Genomic DNA, 21,581 nt, shown 5'->3' with positions numbered 1-21,581 from the left:
TGATGTAGCGCGAGAAATGTGTTTTTTTGTGCCACTCGTTATACAGACGATCGGTTCAACACAGTGTCGTTAAAATTATTTGTCCAGAGCTCTGGACATTTGACTGCGTTAAGTGGAGACAGCGCTAGATTTCAATCTCCTTAGATTGTGGCATGGAAAATAGGCAGCTCAAGCCGAGCAAGCGATAAAAGAAGTAATAGATCTTTTCTGTAAATATCGTTAGCAGCTGATTATTTGCCTTTGAAACCACAACGTTTGATTTACCGCAACGTTTGAACTGTAAATGAGGTTTTGCTTAACTTTGCACATCTATTTCCAAAGCCAGAAGAATTCATGCATGAGCTCCTTCGAAAACATCGTGCCTTAGTTTTGCATACCTTCAGGCGCTAATGCAGCTGGATAGCTTTCCCACTTTCTGATTTAATATTCCACCCAAGCTCCACGCTGCTACCTGCTCGGGCGCTTAAAGCGACGCATATTTAATATTCCTCTAAAAAATTCGCATGTCACCGTAAGCGATGCGTGATGAAAACCCGCCCGGCACGAATAGCATCACGCTTGCAAGGACGGTCGGTGTGCAACAAAGGACGCTCGAGTTCCTCGAATTACCCCACTTGGTTCCGGTGTGCGATTTCATCTGCCACGTGCTTTGCATTACACGGTAATGCCGAGCAATTATTCACCGCCCCGAAACGGGGTGGCAAAGGTGGCCACCCACCTTAGCCGGTTTGCAAAACCGCCGTGATTCGAGGCGACAGAACGGCACGAAGGTCCTTCCAAAGATGGAAGGATTTGCAGTGCGGTGGTGCATGAAAATTAGACCATGTGACGCTCGAGCGCAATCGAGCGTGTAATGCCGAATGCTGGCAGCGCCCAAGGATCCCAAGGATTAAATAATGGAATCCTATTTTTACGACCCCCAATCCACGGAAAACCGTACCACGAGAGTTTTCCACGCCCGGGGTAACGCTTTAAGACGAAGCCCAACATTGAATTGGAATGCCACCTCCTCACGGTACACGTATTGCGGCAGCAAAAGCTGTCCCGTTTCTGTTCCCTCGCAGGGAAGCAATACACTTTCAATCAACTTTTTCACGTTCCGTTCCCTTCACCGGCTGCTCGAGCAGCAACAGCGGCAGCTGGAAGGAATGTCTTCCAACAATTGCCTACTTACGGATGCATTCGGCTTCGACTGTTTCCGTGCCGTGCACCCCAGGCCAGGTTTACAGCTGCAAATCGTTCGTTACGTCGGCACCAACAAGGGTACCCACTTGCATCGACCTGGCTGAAGTGTGCTCAATTGAGCACCAAAATGGCAGCAATGATGATAGCAATGCAGCACGCCATTGTCCAACGTGCCCGTTCGGCATCCGTTGCTGCCAACAGGACCTTCGCATCGGCGTGAGAAGGGCACAACCCCGAAGGAGACGGACAAATCCAGAGTCAACCAGAGGATGGCACGCGCGGCTGCATTCCTTGCCAAGGCAATGGGTGCAGCCGGCGAGTACAATCCAGTTTCACAACCGGTCTCGTACCTTTTGAACTTCACATCAAAGCATATTTCCATCGCATGTGCCGATAACACCAAAGACGCTACCCAAAGGAGGCGCCTGGTGGTTGCACGTGGTTGCCGTGGAAACTAGAGGTGGATGAGATGGCGGCCGAAATTGACGGTACAATTCGAGCGCCTTTTTTCTCCGGGTTAGCGTGTTTTGCGTGAATTGCAATCGAGTCCTTGATCGGTACGGGAAGTTGCCACCCACAATTGGATAAGTCGCTCGCGGAACCGGGCTTTGTGACAGTTTCAACTGTAACCAATCACGCGTTCAGTTCGCGCTTCGTATCGAAAGGTAGCTGTAGGGTTAAATTTCGTAGAAATGCTCTCGTTTCGAAGGAACTGCCACCCTTTCACTGCTCTGTCGTGAACCTCTGACCCAAGAATCTGCGAGAAACTTTTTAAAACGCTACCTTCCGCCCCGGGAAGAGCCAGAAGGCGAATGGCACAGACTTGGAAATTACTTCATTCAGCCGGTGGGTTTGTTTGCGAAAATGGCAAGAAACTGCTCATTCTCTAACGGCACGCGCAGCCCAGAGTCAAACGCAACGAAATCCGACCAACTATTCCCGTTAAAATATGCCAATCTTGCAAATGAACGAGTGATGCGAGACGAGTTTGCAACGACAAAACTGGAAAAAGCGAAGAAAAGCACACGCAACAAAAAAAATCACGAAACATTCTGCTTTAATCACACTTCTCCACTATCGCATCATATTACAAGGGCCGGGATTTTTCCCTCGTTTTTTTTTTTTGCTCTATCCTTTCTTTCTTTTCTTAATTCATTTCGCCAATGACCGTTCACCCACCAGCCGAAAGCCCACGCGCAGATTCCTTGTCCTACTGATCTTTCATCTTTGCATCACCGGCGGATGTGTTTTTTTTTTGCTGCTGCTCTCTGTCTGTTTCTCTTTCATTTTCTTTTATTTTTCATCTTCCGCCTTTTCCCTTCCATTACGCTCCCCATTTCCCACCCGTGGGACGCAGCCACGCAAGGTTGCATTTGCATAATTCCGAAATACCGAACCGAAGCAAATCTGATAATTTTTAAATTATTCCTCCACCAGACACAAAGAGCCGTTCCCGGGTTCGCGTGGACGCGCCAAGGACGATGTCCCGCTAGCCGTAGGGCACCGTACGCGAATGGGAAAAGTTCCGACGCGAGAAGTTCCGGCGCTCACCCTGCGTTTCGTAGTTTAACGCGGGAAGGAAGTGGTTTCGCGTGAAAAGGCCCCACCGAAGCGTACCGGTTTTTAATGTGAATTATTTCCGTCCGGCTGAACGACTGCTCGGCCTAAGGATACTGCAGCGAAGCGGTGATAAATCAAACCTCCAGACCCAACCGCTGTGATGCAGTGAGTGAGTGGTGTCGCGAGTGATAAGCTAATAATCAATGTTTTATCAACAAGTCGGTCGGGCCGAGATGGACGAGATGCGCGTGAGACATTAATGGCCAAAACGAGGGAGCGCGTCACGCGTGAAAATGGAAAACCCCCTCGTGGGAAATGGCAGGCTCTCTCGGGGCGAATGTGCACTAAACTGCACCACACCCACGTCATTAATCATAATCGCACCGATCGGAAGGACGAGCTCTCCATTTCCATAATGTTATCGGCATTTACACAAAGCCCGATCGGTCGGGGGGGGTTTGGTGGTGTTTTGTTTGATTATGCCGGGATGCCCGTTTGCCGTTTGCCATCCATCGATCGGTGTCGGTTGGTAAAGTAGATTTATTCCCCACCAACAAAACCCACACCGCGGAAAGTGCATCCGCTGATAAGGCATCGGGTGGTGAAATCATTCTCACTCGGGCACTACCGGTATCCGGGCTACGTGTTTGTGTGCGTGTGTGTGTGTATTTACATTCACCCGGGCAAGAATGCGAGCGAAAGCGGAAACAGATCTGTTGGGACGAATTTTCAAGAACAGTGCAACTCCGGCTGCCGATGCGCACTTGGCATCATTTGCATTTGCATTCGCTCGCAAGCCACCGTGGGAATCGGGGCGCATTACAACCGTGCTTGCACCGTAATGGTACGATAATGCAAATGCGCCCTGCTTCGAGTCCACACTCGCTGACCTTTCCCTCTAGGGAGGTGGCGCTATTGTGTATGACGAGTGCTGGAGCAGAGCAGGAGGCAGCATAAATCATGTTTTCCCACGCGTGGCGTAAAGATGCTTTTCGATCCCCGCGGACACGAGACGCGTGGGTGTAATCCGAGGCAAGAGATATATATATATTTGTGTGTGTGTATATATATATTTGAGCATCTGCTGCAGCTTCCCAGCTCCGTTGGAAGTGAGTATTTATTTGCTTAATCAGTGCTTTATTTATGGAGTCCTTTGACCGTCAGCCGACATTGTCTCCTGCCGTTGTAACTCGTGCTTACGGGACCGATTGGGCTAATGAAGAGGATCGATGAAACGATGTTGCAAGATCCTAGGAATGAACAGTTTAATTGAAAGCATACCCTGGGCTTTCAATAACATAAAACGATCGAGGTTTTAATGAAACATTAAGGAGAAAGCTGCACCACAGCACAGCAAAGAATTATTCATGTTTTTGTATTTGAAAATCTCATTCAAAAGTTGTAACACGATTTTAACTAGAAGCATTTACAAACACTACTTTGGGGCTAGTGTTCAAGTTATTAAAACAACGATACATTCCATGCGAATAATCCTAATTTATGAGAGTTTAAAACACTTCGCTAATACATGCAATATACTGCTGACATTAATAATTCTACTTGTGTAAACCCATCCAGCTCGATTACGAGCTTCCTTATCCTCGCGATCCGAAAGTTACTACCTTTAATTAACACCATATGATGTTGCGTGACAGCGCGATGTTTTTTTATGAAGGCATAAATTAAATTCCCATTCCATGTAAACTCTTTTTTGTCGCTCATTTTTCCACCCAAAGAAGAGCAACGCGCGCTTTTTGCTTGCACCTTTTTAAGACCGATCCATTCGAACCCGAAGACCTCCCAAAAAAGCTCGCCGATGAGGACGGTGGGCGCACGAGGATACTTTTATTACACAGCACCCATCTTCGCACGAAACGAAGCCGGAAGATAGAAAGGGATAAGGTAGCAATAATGTTCACCCCTACCAAAAAAACCCCCGTATGCTGCCACGGTATGCCGAACCAGCCGCGGTAGCGATCGTGAAACACGCGGAAACAACCGCGACAATGCGACACTAATTAGACGCGCACCGTTACTGATGCCAATTTTATGGAGCCTTTAGCGATAAGGGCTGTCGCGACAATTAAATAACATCATGGCAGAACCCACTGGGCCGAGGGCTTGAGGAGGAAGACACGAGACGAAGAACAATGTGCCCTTCCAGGAGCAATGTCGTCGTGCTGCGAGGAAGCGGCAAGGAACGCATAAACCCTCGCGAGGTTTTGTTAGCGATATTGTAATGGCGTCTTAATGGGGCGGCACGAGATGTCGCGTGGATGGGGAAAATATGATGCGCTGTTAAAAGAAATTGCTCCCTTTTCCTTCGCTTCCCCATGTTATGGTGGGGCGCAAAATCGACCCCCTCTTACATGGTTCCATTCCGTGAAGGAAATGATAAAGTTCCCGTTGTTTGCCAAGTGGCGGGAATCGTTACTGCAACGAGCCGATTGCAGGTAATTTAACATCCTCCCCTGGGAATATGTCATGCAAACAATGGCACCTCCGTGTGCTGGGAAATAAGGCGACAGGATGTGAATTATTAACGGAAATGGCCACACATTCTCTTTACGTAAGGTTATTAGCTTTGCATCTGGAAGGCTGACATATGACAGGTTAGCTTGATTAAATCATCACCCGCCGTCAGCTTACATTTTGAGTTAAATCGCCACGCCAACTAGACCGTTTAATGACGACAACCATCGCTTGCTTTGCTACCAGTCCAGTCTAGAAAGTCCAAAGGTCGTCCAGCAATCGAATGCCAATGATGGTAGAATTTTGCTGGATGCAAATATTTTCTTTACAAAATTCCAAACGTTCGTTCGGACTGTTCGGAACAGTGCATTCCTTTCGTACGGCTCCGAGAAAAGCGAACCTCGAGAATCGCCACTTTGAAACCTGTCATTGAGCCCGTTGGCTGTCTGTTTTCCATTCATCCGTTCGTTTGTCAATGCGAAGAAGAATCCGATGTAATTGTCAGCGATTCGTTCACCAGTTACTGGCCGGTTTTGTCAGCCTAACATCGGTGTGTTTTTTTTCTATGTTATCACCGCGATCCTTCGCCGATTTAACGCCCATGGCATGAAATGGCAGATCAGTTCTGACTCGACACAATTCCCTACCGCTTGACCGTCGCCCCAGGCAAGAAGGGGCCGATACCCGTCATCCCAGTTCGCTAAACGTGGGGACGGAATTTTCAATCTCAAAACGTGTCAATAGCGACACATTCCCGGTTGATTTCCGTCCAACGCCGAAGAATGTAAGGGCAAGTTCTTCGGTGTTGGTTGAGCTGCACACATTTTTTTTCTCCTCCACCATATTTGACTCGCACCGAATGACAAGGACTCGTGGGATGGTTTCTTCGTTGTCGGGATCACCTTGCCTTTCACCCCGGGCCGGCACTGACAGCTGCCGATCGCAGAAAGTCAGTCATTTGAGGTTCTCCTCACCGCGTCTAGTTAGACGGTGACATTCCGAAGTGAAGCCGGAGCATAAACGATCCGGCTGCAAGCCGCTCCGGGACCGATTTGCCTTCGGAATTCGGAAAGTTGCGAGAAAAACGCCGCACCCATAATTGAACGTTATGCCACCGTTGGCGGGAAATCCTTCCTGGGCACCGGGACACCTCGAAGCCTGCGAAGGCTGCCAGATCCTGAACTCATCCAGAACATTCCATCGGTCGAAAGGGACGAACCCACCGGAGCAGGCCATCGATGGGTTTTGATTGAAGCCTTCCGCATACCCGTACCAATGCGGACCGGCAGGTTTGTCGCAGGAATTGTCATTTCGGGTGGTCCGTTTGCAGGCCCTTCCACAGGACATTCTTGAGCGGGGTGGACCAAGAATGTTTGGCACCAAAATCACCCGGTGCTGTCAGCCGGTTGCCGAAAGTTTGCAAACACGTCGGCTGGCCAGTTGTCAAACCGGTCGAAAAAGGGCGCTCGGGAGAAGAATTTCATTTATGTAAGGCATGCTCAGGCAAAGGGACGAGAGGCTGGAAAAACAACGCCCGCGCGTCATTAGGCACATTCGAACCTTCCACTAGGAGGGCTTTCGATGCGGGAAGGTGTGATTTTTTTCATGGCACCATGCAAAAACTACAGAAAGTAATCAAATTCGAAAATGATATCTGTCAGGATGTGTCGTTGATTTGTACATTGTTCCGGCACGGTGATGCCTGTCTAAACTTTTACCAAAAACCCACTTCATGCGTCAACAAAAACGCCCCAAAAGGTGCTTGGAAGCAGCTTCGCATTTGCACAATTACATAACCTCGGTCGAATCTTCGCAAGGATCTAATCTTTCCGCCCCCATCCCATTGGTGACTTTCTGTGGTTTTGTTTTGTTCTAAAAGCCCCGGGATAGACCAGTTTTGATCGATAAATTCTGAAACAAGGCCCACCATACGGGAGTGTCCGCACGCATCCCGTAATCGGCCCGTATGTGTCGTTACGCAAGTCGAATATCTTCGACACCCGGGAGCAGGAGCAAGTTTTATCCCCCCCGGCAAAACTATTCCGATGAGTCATATCGTGGGGAAGATCGAGCTTTTGGGGTGAAACTTTCTCTCGGTTTGCCTGCCAGTCGAAGCTGCTTTCGCCACCTAATCCAACGAATGCCGGTCGCCAGATGAGCCAAGCCAAGCCGGCTGGATCGACTGAGGGTGCTTCCAGTTTCCACTTTGTAGTTGATTTTCTTTTTGTTGTTGCCGAATGGACATTTTTTTTTTGTTTTTGGCGTTTTCCAACGCCCTCCCTAGTGAAGGGATGAGGTGGGAAGAATTAAAATCACAACATTCCGTTCATTTGCAGCGAAAGTTTTACTGTTCAATTAAAGTTCTTGGCCGTTTCGTTCGTTCAGCTGGTCCTGCGGTTTTCCTGCCGATGGTGGGCGCATTCGAACGTGTGGTCGTAAGCCGATCTCGTAGAAGAACTCTAGAAGCCGGCACTGAGGCACACCCAATCAGCACCCAATGCAGAAGCGATGCATGCTGCAACCACATAGCTGGTTCTGCGTGTCCTGGCGAATAACACCGAATCGGATGTACCCAACGCGATGGCTTACGCTTCCATACGATGGGATATTATCGTTTATTCTTTCTGCTCGCTCCCGGACACGGTCCTTTCGACCGGGATGATCGGGAGAAAGTGGTGGCACCCTTTGGGCGTCGGTTTTGTAAACTATTCTGCTGCACCAGCAAACTAGTGCAACCAGGGAAGGAAGCTAAAGTGAATAGCAAACCCCGATGCCTGTGCGAGTCCTTCCACTTCGGAGATGCCTTTCGAAGGCGTGAAAGGATGCCTTGCGGACGGCCGCAGTTGCAAATTGGCTAAATTTGTTCGAATTAAGCCATTGCTGCCCGGTGATGGTCGGCAATTGCTTCGAGTTGTCAACTGGCGAGAGTGTTTTTTTTTGTTTTTGTCAATGGATGTTTTGCATTTGTACTGTGGCCTCTAGTCTGGGAAAATGGTCCCTCTCGTGCAGGTGGGCTGTGGTTGAGCTGAGCTTTTCGGTGCTCTTCTCAGCCCAACGGCGTGTGTAATGTTGCCGGCGTGCTGAAGACTTTCTCATGTAAGCACGGATAATTATTGTTTTTTTGCTGCTTTTTTGTTGTTTCCATTCCATCTATCTCTTCGGCCAAACGATGCGGTTTGGTTGAACACAATACGATCCGGCTAATCATCCTGTTAAGCCGCTACAAATCATGGGATTAGACCAACCATTCTGTTACCCACTGGCAGGACGCATTTTTCATGCCATCTTGAGGGTAATGAAGCATGGCAATTTCTAAAACGCATCCACAAGGCTTTTCATCAAAGCATGCATTGGAAATACTTCGCGCTGTGTATTGTTTGGATTTTATTAGTAATTATTAATAACGTTTTCAAATTAACGTTTCTTTAATTTCCAATCCATATGAACAACAACCAATCAACTGATATCTGATGAATATATTCAACGTCTGTTTTGCATCACAATCTACTGATATGCAGATTACACCGCAAAAATATCTGCCAAAGGTTTTAAAAAGCAATATTAGAGATATATTCATATTTTCAAGATGAAATATATTATTGAATTTAGGTTTTTTTGATATTCTAAAGCAATTGTTTTGTGAGATATTTCTCACTCTATACAATCATCCCCATAATAAACGTATTATAATCACTAAAACATAGCCGCAATGCATAGATACGTACGGAGCCGTAGATACAGCCATACTTTAAGACTAAAGCCCTGTATTAGCCGTACGTATTGGACCTCTCAAGCTGTGCTAAAATTCCTGCTAATGCTCTGCTGATTCTCCGCAAGCGTACGCAGCTCACAGTTTTCCACTATTTTATCATTTTCCAAACAAACTTGTAACGACATGTTTCGCTTGTGCGCTCGTTTTGCCAGCGAGCGAACATCCCAACAGCGTACACGTGCACCGTACCGTGGGTATGCTTTCACGCACACGCTCAATTACGCGGTGCATCGCGAAGGGTGTCAGAGGTCAAGGGATGGGCAGAAAATAGGACGACCTCTCAAAAACCACCGGAGACTCGAAAAGTGACGATCGACGTTTTTGTGTCGTGCCCGCATCCAACACGAACCGTTTCCGGCACACGAAATTGGATCCTTGTGGCCCCGCGGGTTTTTCGGAAAAGGCCATGTTTTGTTTCAATTTAGCCCGTGCAGAGAAAAGATTTTCCCAAACCACGGGCGCCGGGACGGCGAAGGACGGTGAGGAGCGCCAGGATGCGACGATCTCGGCGGTTTTTCGGACATGTTATTCTATCGTTTCCATTTATTTCATTCGAGAACTACAATATTTTTTCCACCTCTCTCGCTCTCTCTCTCTCACTCGCTCACAGATTTTCCGAGATAGCATGTGCGTGGCCGAGCACGGAGTACGGTTTTGGAAATAGTGAGTGGAAGTCATCGGAGGTCCTTTTTCGGGGTCCCCAAAATGGTGACCAACGTATCGGCGGGTTCAGCCGATTGGCTTCATCGTGTCAATCCGTCGACCGTCGGTCGCTGGCTGGACGTTGATTGTTGGATGAGTAAGTGTTTGGAGAACCGTGTTGTCCTAGTGAAAATGGGTTTCAGGTTACGGGCGGGACCGTCCATCCATCCGTCGCTCGGGTGACCGCTTCCACTTATTAATTTCGGCCTAAAAGCGAACAGATGCTGTCTGAAAGGACCTTTTTTTTGCGCCTGGCATACTCTGACACATCGTTGCCTTTTTAACAGTACCGGAAATTGTTGTTTTATTTGGTTTTTAACCAGCACATGGTTTTGTTTTTCTATCAACGATCAGCGAATGGTTTTATTTCGGCTCCAGCTCGGGTTTAATCAAATCCCACCGCAGAGGGAATATTTACCTTGATTATACAATTGAATTTGCTGTTACGGAACGGTACGGCCAAGATTGCATTTTCTTGAGCTTGCCACCACAAAGACGCCCTGATTTGCAACAAAGGCAACGAGATTCGATAACACTTAGCCATTGGAGCTCTCGGCAAATATGCACAGACCGTATCGTAGGTTCGTCGTCCTGCTGGGAGCACATTCATCAAGAGCTGCTTGAACGCGCTTAGGCATCGATCGATGGCACTGATTGCGCATTCAAAACACGTGCCCCCAATTATACCCTTGATCCCATCGCCTCGTGATCTCTCGGCCACACCCTTTCGGCCTCTCGGTTTTGAAGCCGGTGTGATTTCATCAACGCATCGAACCCTCCTTAATTGATTTCAACTTTTACTAAGCCCCATTCCCGGTCGGTCTAAACCCTGGGGAAGTGAAACAGCAAAGATGATGGGGGCTCGCCCGGAGATGCATATTATACTGCAGTTGCAGTTGGAGTGCAGTTGCAGGTGCATCGGGAGCAAACCACGAGCCCCCTTGCGCATTTCTCAATGTGCTCTTTTTATGTGCGAATCCGAACAGAACGTTTGCACACATCGTTACGTGTTCATTGGGGCCTGTGTGTGGGTGTGCCGTTTGACCAAATGCTGACAGACCGATTACATCAACCTCGATGGGTGGGCCCTGGTCTTGAGGCTCCGATAGGGGGGTGTCAAAAACCGCTCCAACGAGCGAGGAAAAGGCCACACCGGCGAATGAGACCGATAGAAAATTGGGAGTCAAGCGAAAGGGAAAATGGAACTTGATGGGCACACCGTCTGCTGCACTCGACAGTTTGTTGTGCGTTAAAAGGGCCCCAAACAGCCACATCAGGAGGGCGTACGTAATGGAATCTTATCAAACACCCGACACAACAACTGCAACGTCAGAACCGACGACGGGCCACAAGCATTGGCACACTGCAAACGTATGCAAATTAATCGGGAAAACAAACGGACTAGAGAGCTTTTCAAGGGAGCCTGATTGAAAGGAGTTTAGCTTTTCATCAGCGTGCTCATATTGTAGCCTTCAATTTTCGCTGTTCAATATCGCTTTCATGTTGCATGGATGTGAAATCACAAGATTAATCCTTAACGCCGTTTTCTAGGAAGCTCCTTTAGTGGTCCTTCAATCACAGAAGATATTAGATTTGGCTCTCTATCTCTTTCTCTTGCTTTTTGAATTATAACGTCATTGAACTCATTGGCATCATTGGTGCCAAATTCCTGGAGATCTTCCATTGATTCCACGTAATGGGAAAAGAACCTTTTTTGCAAACACAAGCGTGAAATTGTTTGCTGGCGAAGAAACACAGTAGCATTTCTTTCTAATCGACCATTATTCCGCAACAACGCCACCGTTACTTCTCATTTGCTTCTACGAAGGACTTACATTTGTTGCCTGACCGAAAGCAGAAGTTCTCGGAAGCAGACTCTGTTTATCGGGTACTTTTCCGACCTCCGAAAAGCAACTCTCTGATCTTGCGTTCCAGCTGCCGGTTGTAATGCTTTTGTTACATAAATCCCACGATTCTCGTTTGTTTTTATTTCATATTTCGAGCGGCTGGAACCGAACGTGGGTGAATGTTTTTCAGCGTGGCTATGCAAGAGGATAAATCCCCACCCAGGCGCTTAGCGCTCAACACCGAATAGTAATCCGATTTGTCGCGCTAGGCTTCCGCGCAAACTTCCAAACCCTGATCACGTCGCACCGGGACCGCGCAAATGGCCGGGCTGAATTCGTTCACTTCAACCGAATGTGTTGTGCTTCAAAGCAAATTCGCTTCAATTTTCGCTGCAAGACATCGCAAAATTTCGTCGACCGGCTCGGGGAAGGCAATAATCAGGACGAACGCGAACGCGATGCGATTAACGATTACGCAAAGCATACCGACGGCTTGCGGACAGAAGGGGCAAAGCCTTTCAAAAGGAAAGATGTTCCCAATGGTTTGTCCACTGCCCACGTACCCTTGGCCATGAATTGGTTGCACATTCTTTGAACTTCCAATTATAGCCCTTCGGTTTATGCGCCCTTGCTGCAAAGTCCACTCGCGTCCTGCTTAACGAGAAGCGTAGCGTGCTACCACCCTCGCAGGACACCGCGTCCTTTGCAAAGAAGCCTCCGGTCGTGGGAGAAAGTGTGATGAAAATCGCTCATCGGACCATTTTATGCGCTGTCGATCCATAAACCGGATGAACCGCCGTATCCTTGGGCATGGACGAGTGTCAATCACGTTGAGAGGTAATTTTAGAAACGCACCGAGCCAAAGTCGACGAAGTAGGCGGCGAGTACAAGGAACAAAAACCGCTAGCGAGCAAGAGAGAGAGAGAGAGAGAGAGAGAGAGAGAGAGAAAAAAAAACAAGTACACCCCTCTTTTAGAGGGCTGTCGTCGTCGTTGGTGCGAGTCGATGGCAACTAGATTGCGGGTGGAGAAAATACACGCGAAACAACAAGCAACACGGAAACCACTTCACGCTGGCAGTACCGGAGATGCGATTTACATATGAATAATGCCTCACCGTCGCCGGGAGCACCTTTTCGCCGGTTCTCGGTGCCGGAAAATATTGCCCAACTTGAGTGTCTTCCATCCGTGCGAGTCGTCATATTCATAGACTGCTGCCACGTGCCAAGGTGTTGTCGAGGTAAACATTCAGCCCAGCAGCACGACCGGTTGGGAGGTGCAGATTGCTGCATGAAAAAAAAAATAACAAGAAACACCGGGGGAACGAAGATGTTGCTATGTGTTTTTCATTTTTTCCGGCACTCGCTCTCGCTTGGTTTCCTCCGCCCGCTAGCCAAAAACCGTCGTTTTATTTCGTTATCGCAACGTAGGAAATTGATTTCTGTCAACGCACACCGTGAACGCTCCACGCGCTAATCGTCTATCAATTTCGCGGCCCGCCTTTTATTGGCCATCAACGGGACGCCAAACCGCCTAAAAGGGACGGAGGCCATTTTGTACGAGTTTTCCTCACGATCATCAATGCGCCGTGCTTTTTTTTCTTCTTTTTTTCTTGTGCGTTTTGAGTCGGGCAGCTTTGCATGCGTTGCGTAACGCCCGTTTAAAGGTATATTTAGTGCAGTTGGAAAAGGTCTCGACTATAAGTAAGGATGAAACGTTCGTTAATGTAGAGCCTAGATTGATAATCAAATTGGACATTTATTATAGGAATCTTTCTAAAGTATAGTGGAAATTTTGTAAATCTAAAAGCTTTGTGAACGTGTCAAAACTATCTCAGTGAGTAGCAATTGAGCAAATTACTGGCAAGAACTCAACTTCATTCGTAACAAATAATAAATAATTTTTAGCTTTGAGTTGTTAAATGTTTCCACTTGTGTGAAACGCGTTCGATTCTTTTAAAACAAAAATCCAAACAGCATCCAAAAGCAATGTTGCATGCAAAAGCACCTTTTCAGCGCTCTCAGAAAATGAAGTGTATCGATTTCTAACGGATTACCCCTATTTGGTTAAGTTATTTGAATAAAAGCGACCCAACAGTTGATCGGCATCCCCCACAGAAGGTGTACATTTTGCGACATGTTTGGCATATGCGCACACAGTTCCCGGCGGTTTTTTCGCCCATCAATCGATTTTTAGATAAAATACACCCATAAACTACCAAATGGCACACTATTTCTTACCAGGGGGGGGGGGGGGGCAGCGGTCCTTCCGACTCGGCGAAGGGGATTTTGATGGCTACATTTATGCCCCGAGGCTTCATCCCCTGAGCCAACGCCACAACACTCGCACACAACGCAAGCTGACTAAACAGATTCGCCCAATCACGAACGCCAAGGTGTGCGGCAGGAGTAGGTGGTGGGAGTTGGAAGAAGGAGAAAGAAAAAAAATAAACAAAAATGCGGAATAAAAAACCGACAGCGCCACCCCAGAAAACCTTGATCGTAGAACTTTGTTTTATGGCCTACATTGGCTGGATGCCGTCGTTACCTGGCCCGTCGTTCTTGGCTCGGCCAGAGGGAAAAACGGTGATTCGAACGAAATTTATTTCCCCCTTTTCCCCGCAGCACTGACACACACACACACACACACACACACACACGCATCGTACCGGCGAATGCCCATCAAGGACCCCGAGGAGAGGTCCTTGCCGGATGGAGCCACTGTTGCTGAACTGCGATTTGTTTGGTTGTTTTTAATGGATCCCTTCTCCGTCCGTTCTTTGCCTCCTCCTCGTGGTAGATGGATAGCGCGTAGAAAAACATGCTCATTTTCCCGAGACGCTTTCCCTTTTGGCACCCCAAGGCGGAACGATATAAAACCCCACCATAACGCACACAACTAGCGTCCGCAGGCTAATGATGTCCGCATCGGCGTAACTTGATTTACGTGCCATTTCCGATCTGTCCGCCCCGGCGGCGTACAAGGAAGGGTACTACGCTGCACACATTGTCAGCAGAAATTGCACACTGATGCCCGCCGGCCATGGTGTCGTAAATCTTGCGAAACCTGGTGTGAAAATCGCACCCCTAAAAAAGGACCCCCACCACTAGTTGCGTAGCGGTTGGACGCATTTGTAATGCCAGGTTGGCCAACACCTCGGGCCAAATTGAAGCTCACTTCCTCGACACGGGTGATGTCTTTATGAAAACGGTGATTTACTACAACAAACTATCGGCTGGGCGGTATCATGGTGCAAATTAAAAGTCCCTACAAGGATCACCTGCAAAAGCGCGAGAAGTTCAAGTAAACAAGCCATAGTACGAGCTTTCGCAAACCGGCTGGTCCGACCGGCTTGGTACCGGTTACGAAGCGAGAAAAGTCTATAATTTTCGCGATTCCGTAATTTCCATTTTAATTGCAGCTACTTCTGCACGACTTCTTATAACTTCCGCGAACGCAAACCCGGCGCCGCCGGTTACTGATGAGCTCAGGGTGGCCCTTTCAGCCGGTTGGGGGCTGAAAACTAACCTCATTTGTAAAAATAGTAAATTGCGCTCGTGTTTGTTGCATTGCGGCACCGATGCCGGTTGCAGAATGAAGCACGAAATATATCCGTGTTGTACTTTTGCCCCAAAACCGACAACTGACCTATGTTTAGTGCAATTCATAAGGGTTGAAGACGCTGAATCGTCCTGCTTGGCAGATCAACACCTTAATTATGATGGAAACGTGAAATTCAAAACTCTGCTCAACACGCTGCATCGATTTCAAACTGCAACAAAAAAAAAAAAAAAAAACATCAAACTACTTATCCCACTGCCGTCTAAAAAGCATAAGGACTGGCGTATGTTTTTCCTCCCTCTTTTTTCAAGCATCATTAAATGGCACTCACGTACATGCTGCCACATCAAGGCCAGCAAAACCATCCAACCGACAGACGGGTTTTATTTTCCACCCGCCGGCCAACGGCTGCATAAAATGCATCGTCCGAGCCGGTTCCGAAGGCGGTCTTTCAGCTTTTCCAGCGAAGCAAAACGCTGCATTTCCTTCCCATACGCATTATGGCTCCGGTATGCGCTTCCGAGCGGAAGAGCGAGCGTGAGCTGGCATGGGTGGAAAACGAAACAAACTAACAACGCGGGAAGGCAGGTCCTGTTCGTCCTGCAAAAATTGATACATTATTAGATCTGTTCGGGGCACTTTCGATTCGATGCACCCGGTTCGCCTTCGGTTCAAACGTAGGTGTGCATGTATGCAGTTTTCTTTTCGCCCTGGACCTGGCCCTGGCTGCATCGGGGGCATGGCCATGCTACGGGGCCCACCAAAACCCGAGACGGAAAACGGTTCGCTTGCCCCTTCTGCACGGGTTGCTATGGTGCGCCATCGCTATCTCATTTTTCTACATCAAAGCAACACAGATCAACTAATGAATCTCATCAGCTGCATAACCGGCTCGAACGGTGAGAGAGAAAGAGAGATGGAGAGATAGAGAGAAAGAGGAACGCATCCTGTCGATAAGGCAACTTCATATTTGTGCTGGTTGTTTTTTTTATTTCTTTATGTTGTATCTGTTATTTTTTCCTAGTTATTGAGGTACCGGTCGCACGTTTTTGACCGTGGTACGATCTGACCAGCAAAGTGCTCTGCAATGTCGCACTACGTCCTTTGGGACAACAGCAGCGGGTGGAAAAAGAAAAACGAAAAAAAAAAACACTCACCTCGAGTACACAGCGGAGTCTTTTGCGGGAAGAAAGCACGAACTAACGGGGAATGTGGCGGCTTCGGCCTAACGAATCGAAGAAAGTAGCATAAAAATGGCGCAGTCTAGCGAAAAGGAGAAGAACAAAAAAAAATCGGTATCAACTACGACAAGCCGATCAAAGTGCATCTGCCGGGTGCACCGTCAAAGGGCGCTTCTTTGCGAGCCTCTCGAGAGAATGACTAGGCAGGAAAGGGCACATTTTCAGTCGCCTCTCAATGTCTTTAGCAAGGACGGGTGGCACTTTCGGAATGGCGGGAAGATTGGAACCGGGAGCGCACGAATGATGAAGACGATGATTAAACGAGTTGAGGGCATTTGCGAAATGGGATCACCGTCAAAATTTGGCATTTTGGGACCCGAAAGGACCCGTTGTTTTCGGTCGACGAATAGCTTTCCTGAGTCGTATTTAAAACACTCACACACACACACACACACACACAAATGTTCGCTTTCTCCCAAATACTGGAAAATCTATTGCACTAACTCGATTTACGACTCCTTCCATGTGCAAATAAACGTAAAAAACGCACGTTAAAAGCGCATCGGTCACAGTCGTGTTTATGTATTTTTTGGTAGATTTTCAAAAGCAAGCAAGATTCGTGGCGTACTCTACGCACGTGACGATTTCTCATGTTGTTGGTGTTCCTTCCCAAAAGTTCGCACGACATGTGATCAAACGAAATTGTGTTGAACCAAGCGAGCTTGCTGAGCGAGAGGGATTTTTTTTATTTCCCTTGTCATCTCATTCAAAATTCAGCATCGCAAAGTTGTAGCTGCATGAAGTTTGTGGTGGGCTTTTTATTTGCCGTGGACCCTCTTTGAGGTAGTTTTGTGGATGTGGTTGATAGGTGTTTGGGAGTTCAAACACTTCACCATCCCACACCTTGTTGGCAGGACTTTTAATAGGATGTGAACCGCAGGTTTTTCCTGCAGTTTATTAGCAAAATTTAAGTTGATCATTTAGAGAAAGTTATTGTTATCAGCAAATTGTCAACTATTTTAGACGAAAGCTGCTACAGTTCAAAAATATATTGCATTTAGTAAAATTCAATAGAGAGAAAGCAAAATCATCCAACGAAAACTTTAGGTTTGTTCATATGCAACCAACGTAAGGTGGAGAAGGATTACACCATGGAGTATGTGTGAATCCTTGCAAGCTCTCCGACACTTTCGACTCTTTCACATGAAAGCATCTGTTCCCACTCGGTTCAACTTTCGCACGTGAAGAGCCAGAACATGTCGAGATAGGATTTAGTTGTTACAATTTTTATCTTCATTCTCTGTTGGCAATTGAAAAAGATATATATAAAGGTCTCTGTTAACATTCCTCGCTTCCTCTGTCCGCAAGAAGAGTGAAAAAATCCATTAAAGAAAAGGAGAAATAAGCTGTTAACAGATTGTGCTTTTTATACTTTTGTATCTTTTTACATGTTCAATGGACTGATTTGATATTTGTGTATATTTGAGATGACTATGGAAGGAAAATGTTAACAAATAAGTAAAATTGCTTCAAGAATTATACCTACTACATGTTTCTTTAAAGCTAATCTAACGATAATAAAATAGTAAGGAAAAAATTGTGGTCAACGCGCAAATAGTCTAAATTACACCAGTATTTGTATATTGTTTAAGCTATTACATTGAACTATATATTTGTCGAGCTATTTTTTTTTCTTGCCTTCAGGCATAGATATTTTATTACATGAGTTGAAATTAATGCAAAATAAATCCCCCAGATCCGGGAATAAAATTCTTGTAATATTTGAATTTGGAGTGTTGAAGTCGACCTACGATGTATTTGTCAAAAAGCTCTGCACCCCCAGCCAAGAGCCAACCTGACAACCATGACAGCGGTGCACGTGAAATTTGTTTTTGTTTACGTTGCGGGCAGAATAGCGAAACGTAACGGTTTCGTGTGGAAAATTGCGAAAACTAGCCCACTTGAAGGCTATTTTCCAGTTCGCAAAGAGAAAAGCGATAGGTAGCTACTGTCCCGTTCCAGTTCGGTTGCTTTCCGGTGAGATTCGGTTCAGTGAAGTGTGCCACGCCGACTGCAATGAAGTGCCACTATGAAGTGCTCGGTATAACGCGTACCGCAGAAGCGGACGAAATCAAGAAGTCCTACCGAAAACTCGCCCTCCGCTGGCACCCGGACAAGAATCTTGACAACGCGGAAGAAGCGAACCAACAGTTTCTGCTAGTGCAGGCAGCATACGACGTGCTCTCGGATCATCAAGAGCGAGCATGGTAAGAAGGCCTTTGAAGAAATATAACACGATATTACTGGCTTCTTAATTTTTCCCTACGTTCGCTATTTTAGGTACGATAATCACCGAGAACAGATTCTACGCGGTGGACACACGGACTACGAGGACAACTCGCTGGATGTGTTTCCCTATTTCACTGCCTCGTGCTACAAGGGCTTTGGCGATGAGAAGGGGGGCTTTTACGCGGTGTACGCGGAAGTGTTCGACAAACTGGCCACGGAAGAGGTTGAATTCCTTGATACGGAAGCAGAGTTTGAAGCGATACCGAAATTCGGTGACTCGCAGTCCGACTACGAATCGATCGTGCGTTTGTTCTACGGCTTTTGGGAGGGTTTCTGTACGAAGAAAAGTTACGCCTGGTTAAACCCGCACAATGTGTCCGAGATCCGCGATCGCCGGATTCTGAAGGCGATCGAAAAGGACAACAAGAAAGTGCAGCAGAAGGCACGAAAAGAACGCAACGAGGAAATTCGCAGCCTGGTGTTGTTTGTAAAGAAGCGCGACAAGCGCGTGCAAGCATACAAAAAGCTGCTGGAGGAAAAGGCGACCCAGAATCGGTTGAAATCACAACAGATGCGCCTGGAGCAGATTCGCCGTAATCAGCAAGAGATCGAGGAGCAGCAGCGGAACTCATCGACACATTTTTTCAACGATGCATATGAGGAGCAGTTAAGGTGAAAAAAAGGCTCCATTAAATGTGATCGGACGTGTAATATTATTCGTTTAATTTAACAGGAAACTGGAGGCCGCCTATGCCGAGGCATCGGAGGACGAATCGGTCGATGAAGAAGAGCAAATGAACGGGCTAGATGACGCGATGGCCGGGCTGAACGTAAGCCGGAACGAAAACGGCGAAGAAAGCTATTACGTGGACGATCTGTACTGCGTCGCGTGCGCCAAAATGTTCACAAACCGTAGCTCGTACGAAAACCACGAAACGTCGAAAAAGCACAAGCAAAACGTAGAACTGCTGCGAAAACAGATGCGCGAAGAACAGGAGGAGCAAGATCGGGAAGACGAGAACCATGACAGCCTGTCGAACGACGAGCTGGAAAATGCGATTGGCAGCGAGAACGAGGAGGAACAGGAATTAGTCCAAAAAGTGGAAAAGAAACCGGAGAAAAGCAAGCAGAAGAAAAACAAGGGCAAAAAGAAGGCACTTAACAGCAACATACCTGTGATAAAATCGTCCGATGACGAGGAAAACGCACCCGAAGATGATGCCGTCGATATGATTGGTTCACGATTGGGACGTAAAGGTGGCGGACCGGGAACCAGTAGGCTTGCCAATAGCGACGACAGTGACGACTGGACCGGTGGTGGCAAAAAATCGAATCGCAAGGGAAAAGCCAAAGCAAAAGGTTCTGAATCGAGCTCCAAGAGCAAAAATACTAAAGCAGCACCGGCAGCAGCTAAGAAGGATCAGGCTCCAGAGGAAACGTCGGAAGTGCTTGATGAGCCTTTGGCAAATAGCACCACGAAAGCGTCGGAGCTGGCTTCCGATGATGACAGAGCTGCAGGCCAACCCAGTGAGCATGCGTGTGTGACCTGCCGGGAAAAGTTTTCGTCCAAGAACAAACTATTTGACCATCTCAAGAAAACGGGCCACAGCGTGTACATCGACAAGCTGAAGCCAACCAAAGCATCCGGCAAGGGTGACGGAACGAAGGGCAAACGAAAAGGAAAATGAAAAGAAAATTCCGCTTCCGTGAGATCTCTGGTCGGATGTAGAGGCAATCGAATCTGATCGTTTCTTAAGAAAATGCTTACAAAACTTTTGTATATTTATTCGAAAGAAAATATGGCTTATAAAATGCTCTTGCGCACGATGCAATACTTGGCACTTGAGTGAGAATTCCTGCGAATGTTCTAAGTCTTATTAGTTACGCATATAAACCGCGCCACTGGAAGGCACTGAGGTTCGATAAAAGAGAGTACTTTGAGGACATAAAACTGAGGTCTCCTAACGCTATCTGCCTTCGCAAGTGCAGTCACTGGTTATCTGTTCCTGTTTGGCTTTGGTTTGTAATTTGGGCTGTAGCCAAAACGTGACAAAAATGTGGGTATATCGGAACACGAATCGGATCCCACGCGGGCGATTGGATCCATGCTGGTGACGGAAACCCAGCATCCTTGAACGCTGCTTCCTCAATTCAGCGTCTCATGTCTTACTCACTAACGGTATCGCGCAATCACTGCGATACGAGCTGCGTTCCGGTTGATAGAGAGATTCGGTATTGAGTAGGACTTCCGCCCGCGGAACTACATCACGCACACCAGCACCTGGCCGTCTTCGACGCGGCGCTGCGCTTTAGCACCGTAGTACGCTGTCTCTGCCTTCAGGCTCAAAACGGTGGACAGGAACACGAGCACCACGCCGACGGCCCCAAGGTAGATCGATACACCCAGCGCGCAGTCGGCAGGCGAATATGGTTCCGCGTCAGGTCCGCAGAGAGTTCGCACCCGTGGGACGTCCCAGGCGAGCGGGTAGATCAGGTAGCCGCACATCACCATCATGGCCGAGATGCCCTGGAAGATGCACAGCAGCTTGTGCATGCTAAAGCCGAAGAACGAATGCAGACGGCAGCAGGTCACGAGCATGCAAACCAACGTGAGCCCCAGCAGGATCGTTCCGACGCACATCAGGAACATTGTGATCTTCCACGGAACTGGAAACACGCTTGGGTCCGTCATCAGCCCGTTCAAGTCGAAGTTACCGCAGTTATACTCCGAGCGGCCCATGCGCTTGCATCTGTGGCGAACGAAAGGAAGGCGATCAGTAAGAGCTGCTTGGAGGCTATGCGTCGGTTCTAGGGCACATTACCTGTTATAAATTCCAACCGAGGGGTGACGGTAAACGGTAAAGTTGCCTTCCTCGTTGGGGATCTGTATCACCTCGGGCCCTATGAGCCATTTCGGCAGAACGATCGCTCCGAACAACGTCATGCACGCGATCAGCGTCACCACGAACCAGAGAAAGCTCCGGCCCGTAATAAGCAATCCGCCACCGCACAT

At 47.7% G+C, this 21,581-nt stretch overlaps 2 protein-coding genes across 2 annotated transcripts; one reads left to right on the top strand and one right to left on the bottom strand.

The window, feature by feature from the left end:
- The first annotated feature begins 18,355 nt into the window (after positions 1 to 18,355).
- On the top strand, positions 18,356 to 20,264 carry LOC128723268 (dnaJ homolog subfamily C member 21). Its single transcript, XM_053816988.1, has 3 exons — positions 18,356 to 18,546; positions 18,620 to 19,240; positions 19,302 to 20,264. Exons 1-3 carry the CDS (start codon positions 18,356 to 18,358, stop codon positions 20,254 to 20,256), a joined length of 1,767 nt encoding a protein of 588 aa, XP_053672963.1. The 3' UTR covers positions 20,257 to 20,264.
- A 300-nt stretch (positions 20,265 to 20,564) lies between these two features.
- On the bottom strand, positions 20,565 to 21,581 carry LOC128723269 (LHFPL tetraspan subfamily member 2a protein). The gene is made up of 2 exons (XM_053816989.1): positions 21,391 to 21,581; positions 20,565 to 21,318 (listed from the first exon to the last, which is right to left on the bottom strand). The coding sequence occupies exons 1-2, from the start codon at positions 21,579 to 21,581 to the stop codon at positions 20,829 to 20,831; spliced, it is 681 nt and encodes a 226-aa protein (XP_053672964.1). The 3' UTR covers positions 20,565 to 20,828.

This window comes from Anopheles nili, chromosome 3 (assembly GCF_943737925.1).
Source record: "Anopheles nili chromosome 3, idAnoNiliSN_F5_01, whole genome shotgun sequence".
NCBI lineage: Eukaryota > Metazoa > Arthropoda > Insecta > Diptera > Culicidae > Anopheles > Anopheles nili.
This window is presented reverse-complemented; position numbering and strand designations above follow the sequence as displayed.

Excerpts from the sequence above, each read along its gene's own strand:
- LOC128723268 (XM_053816988.1), top strand. The coding sequence starts at position 18,356 with ATGAAGTGCCACTATGAAGTGCTCGGTATAACGCGTACCGCAGAAGCG. Across the intron at positions 18,547-18,619 it reads GATCATCAAGAGCGAGCATG|GTACGATAATCACCGAGAAC; the intron begins GTAAGAAGGCCT and ends TCGCTATTTTAG. Across the intron at positions 19,241-19,301 it reads GCATATGAGGAGCAGTTAAG|GAAACTGGAGGCCGCCTATG; the intron begins GTGAAAAAAAGG and ends TTAATTTAACAG.
- LOC128723269 (XM_053816989.1), bottom strand. The coding sequence starts at position 21,581 with ATGTGCGGTGGCGGATTGCTTATTACGGGCCGGAGCTTTCTCTGGTTC. Across the intron at positions 21,319-21,390 it reads TCGGTTGGAATTTATAACAG|ATGCAAGCGCATGGGCCGCT; the intron begins GTAATGTGCCCT and ends CGTTCGCCACAG.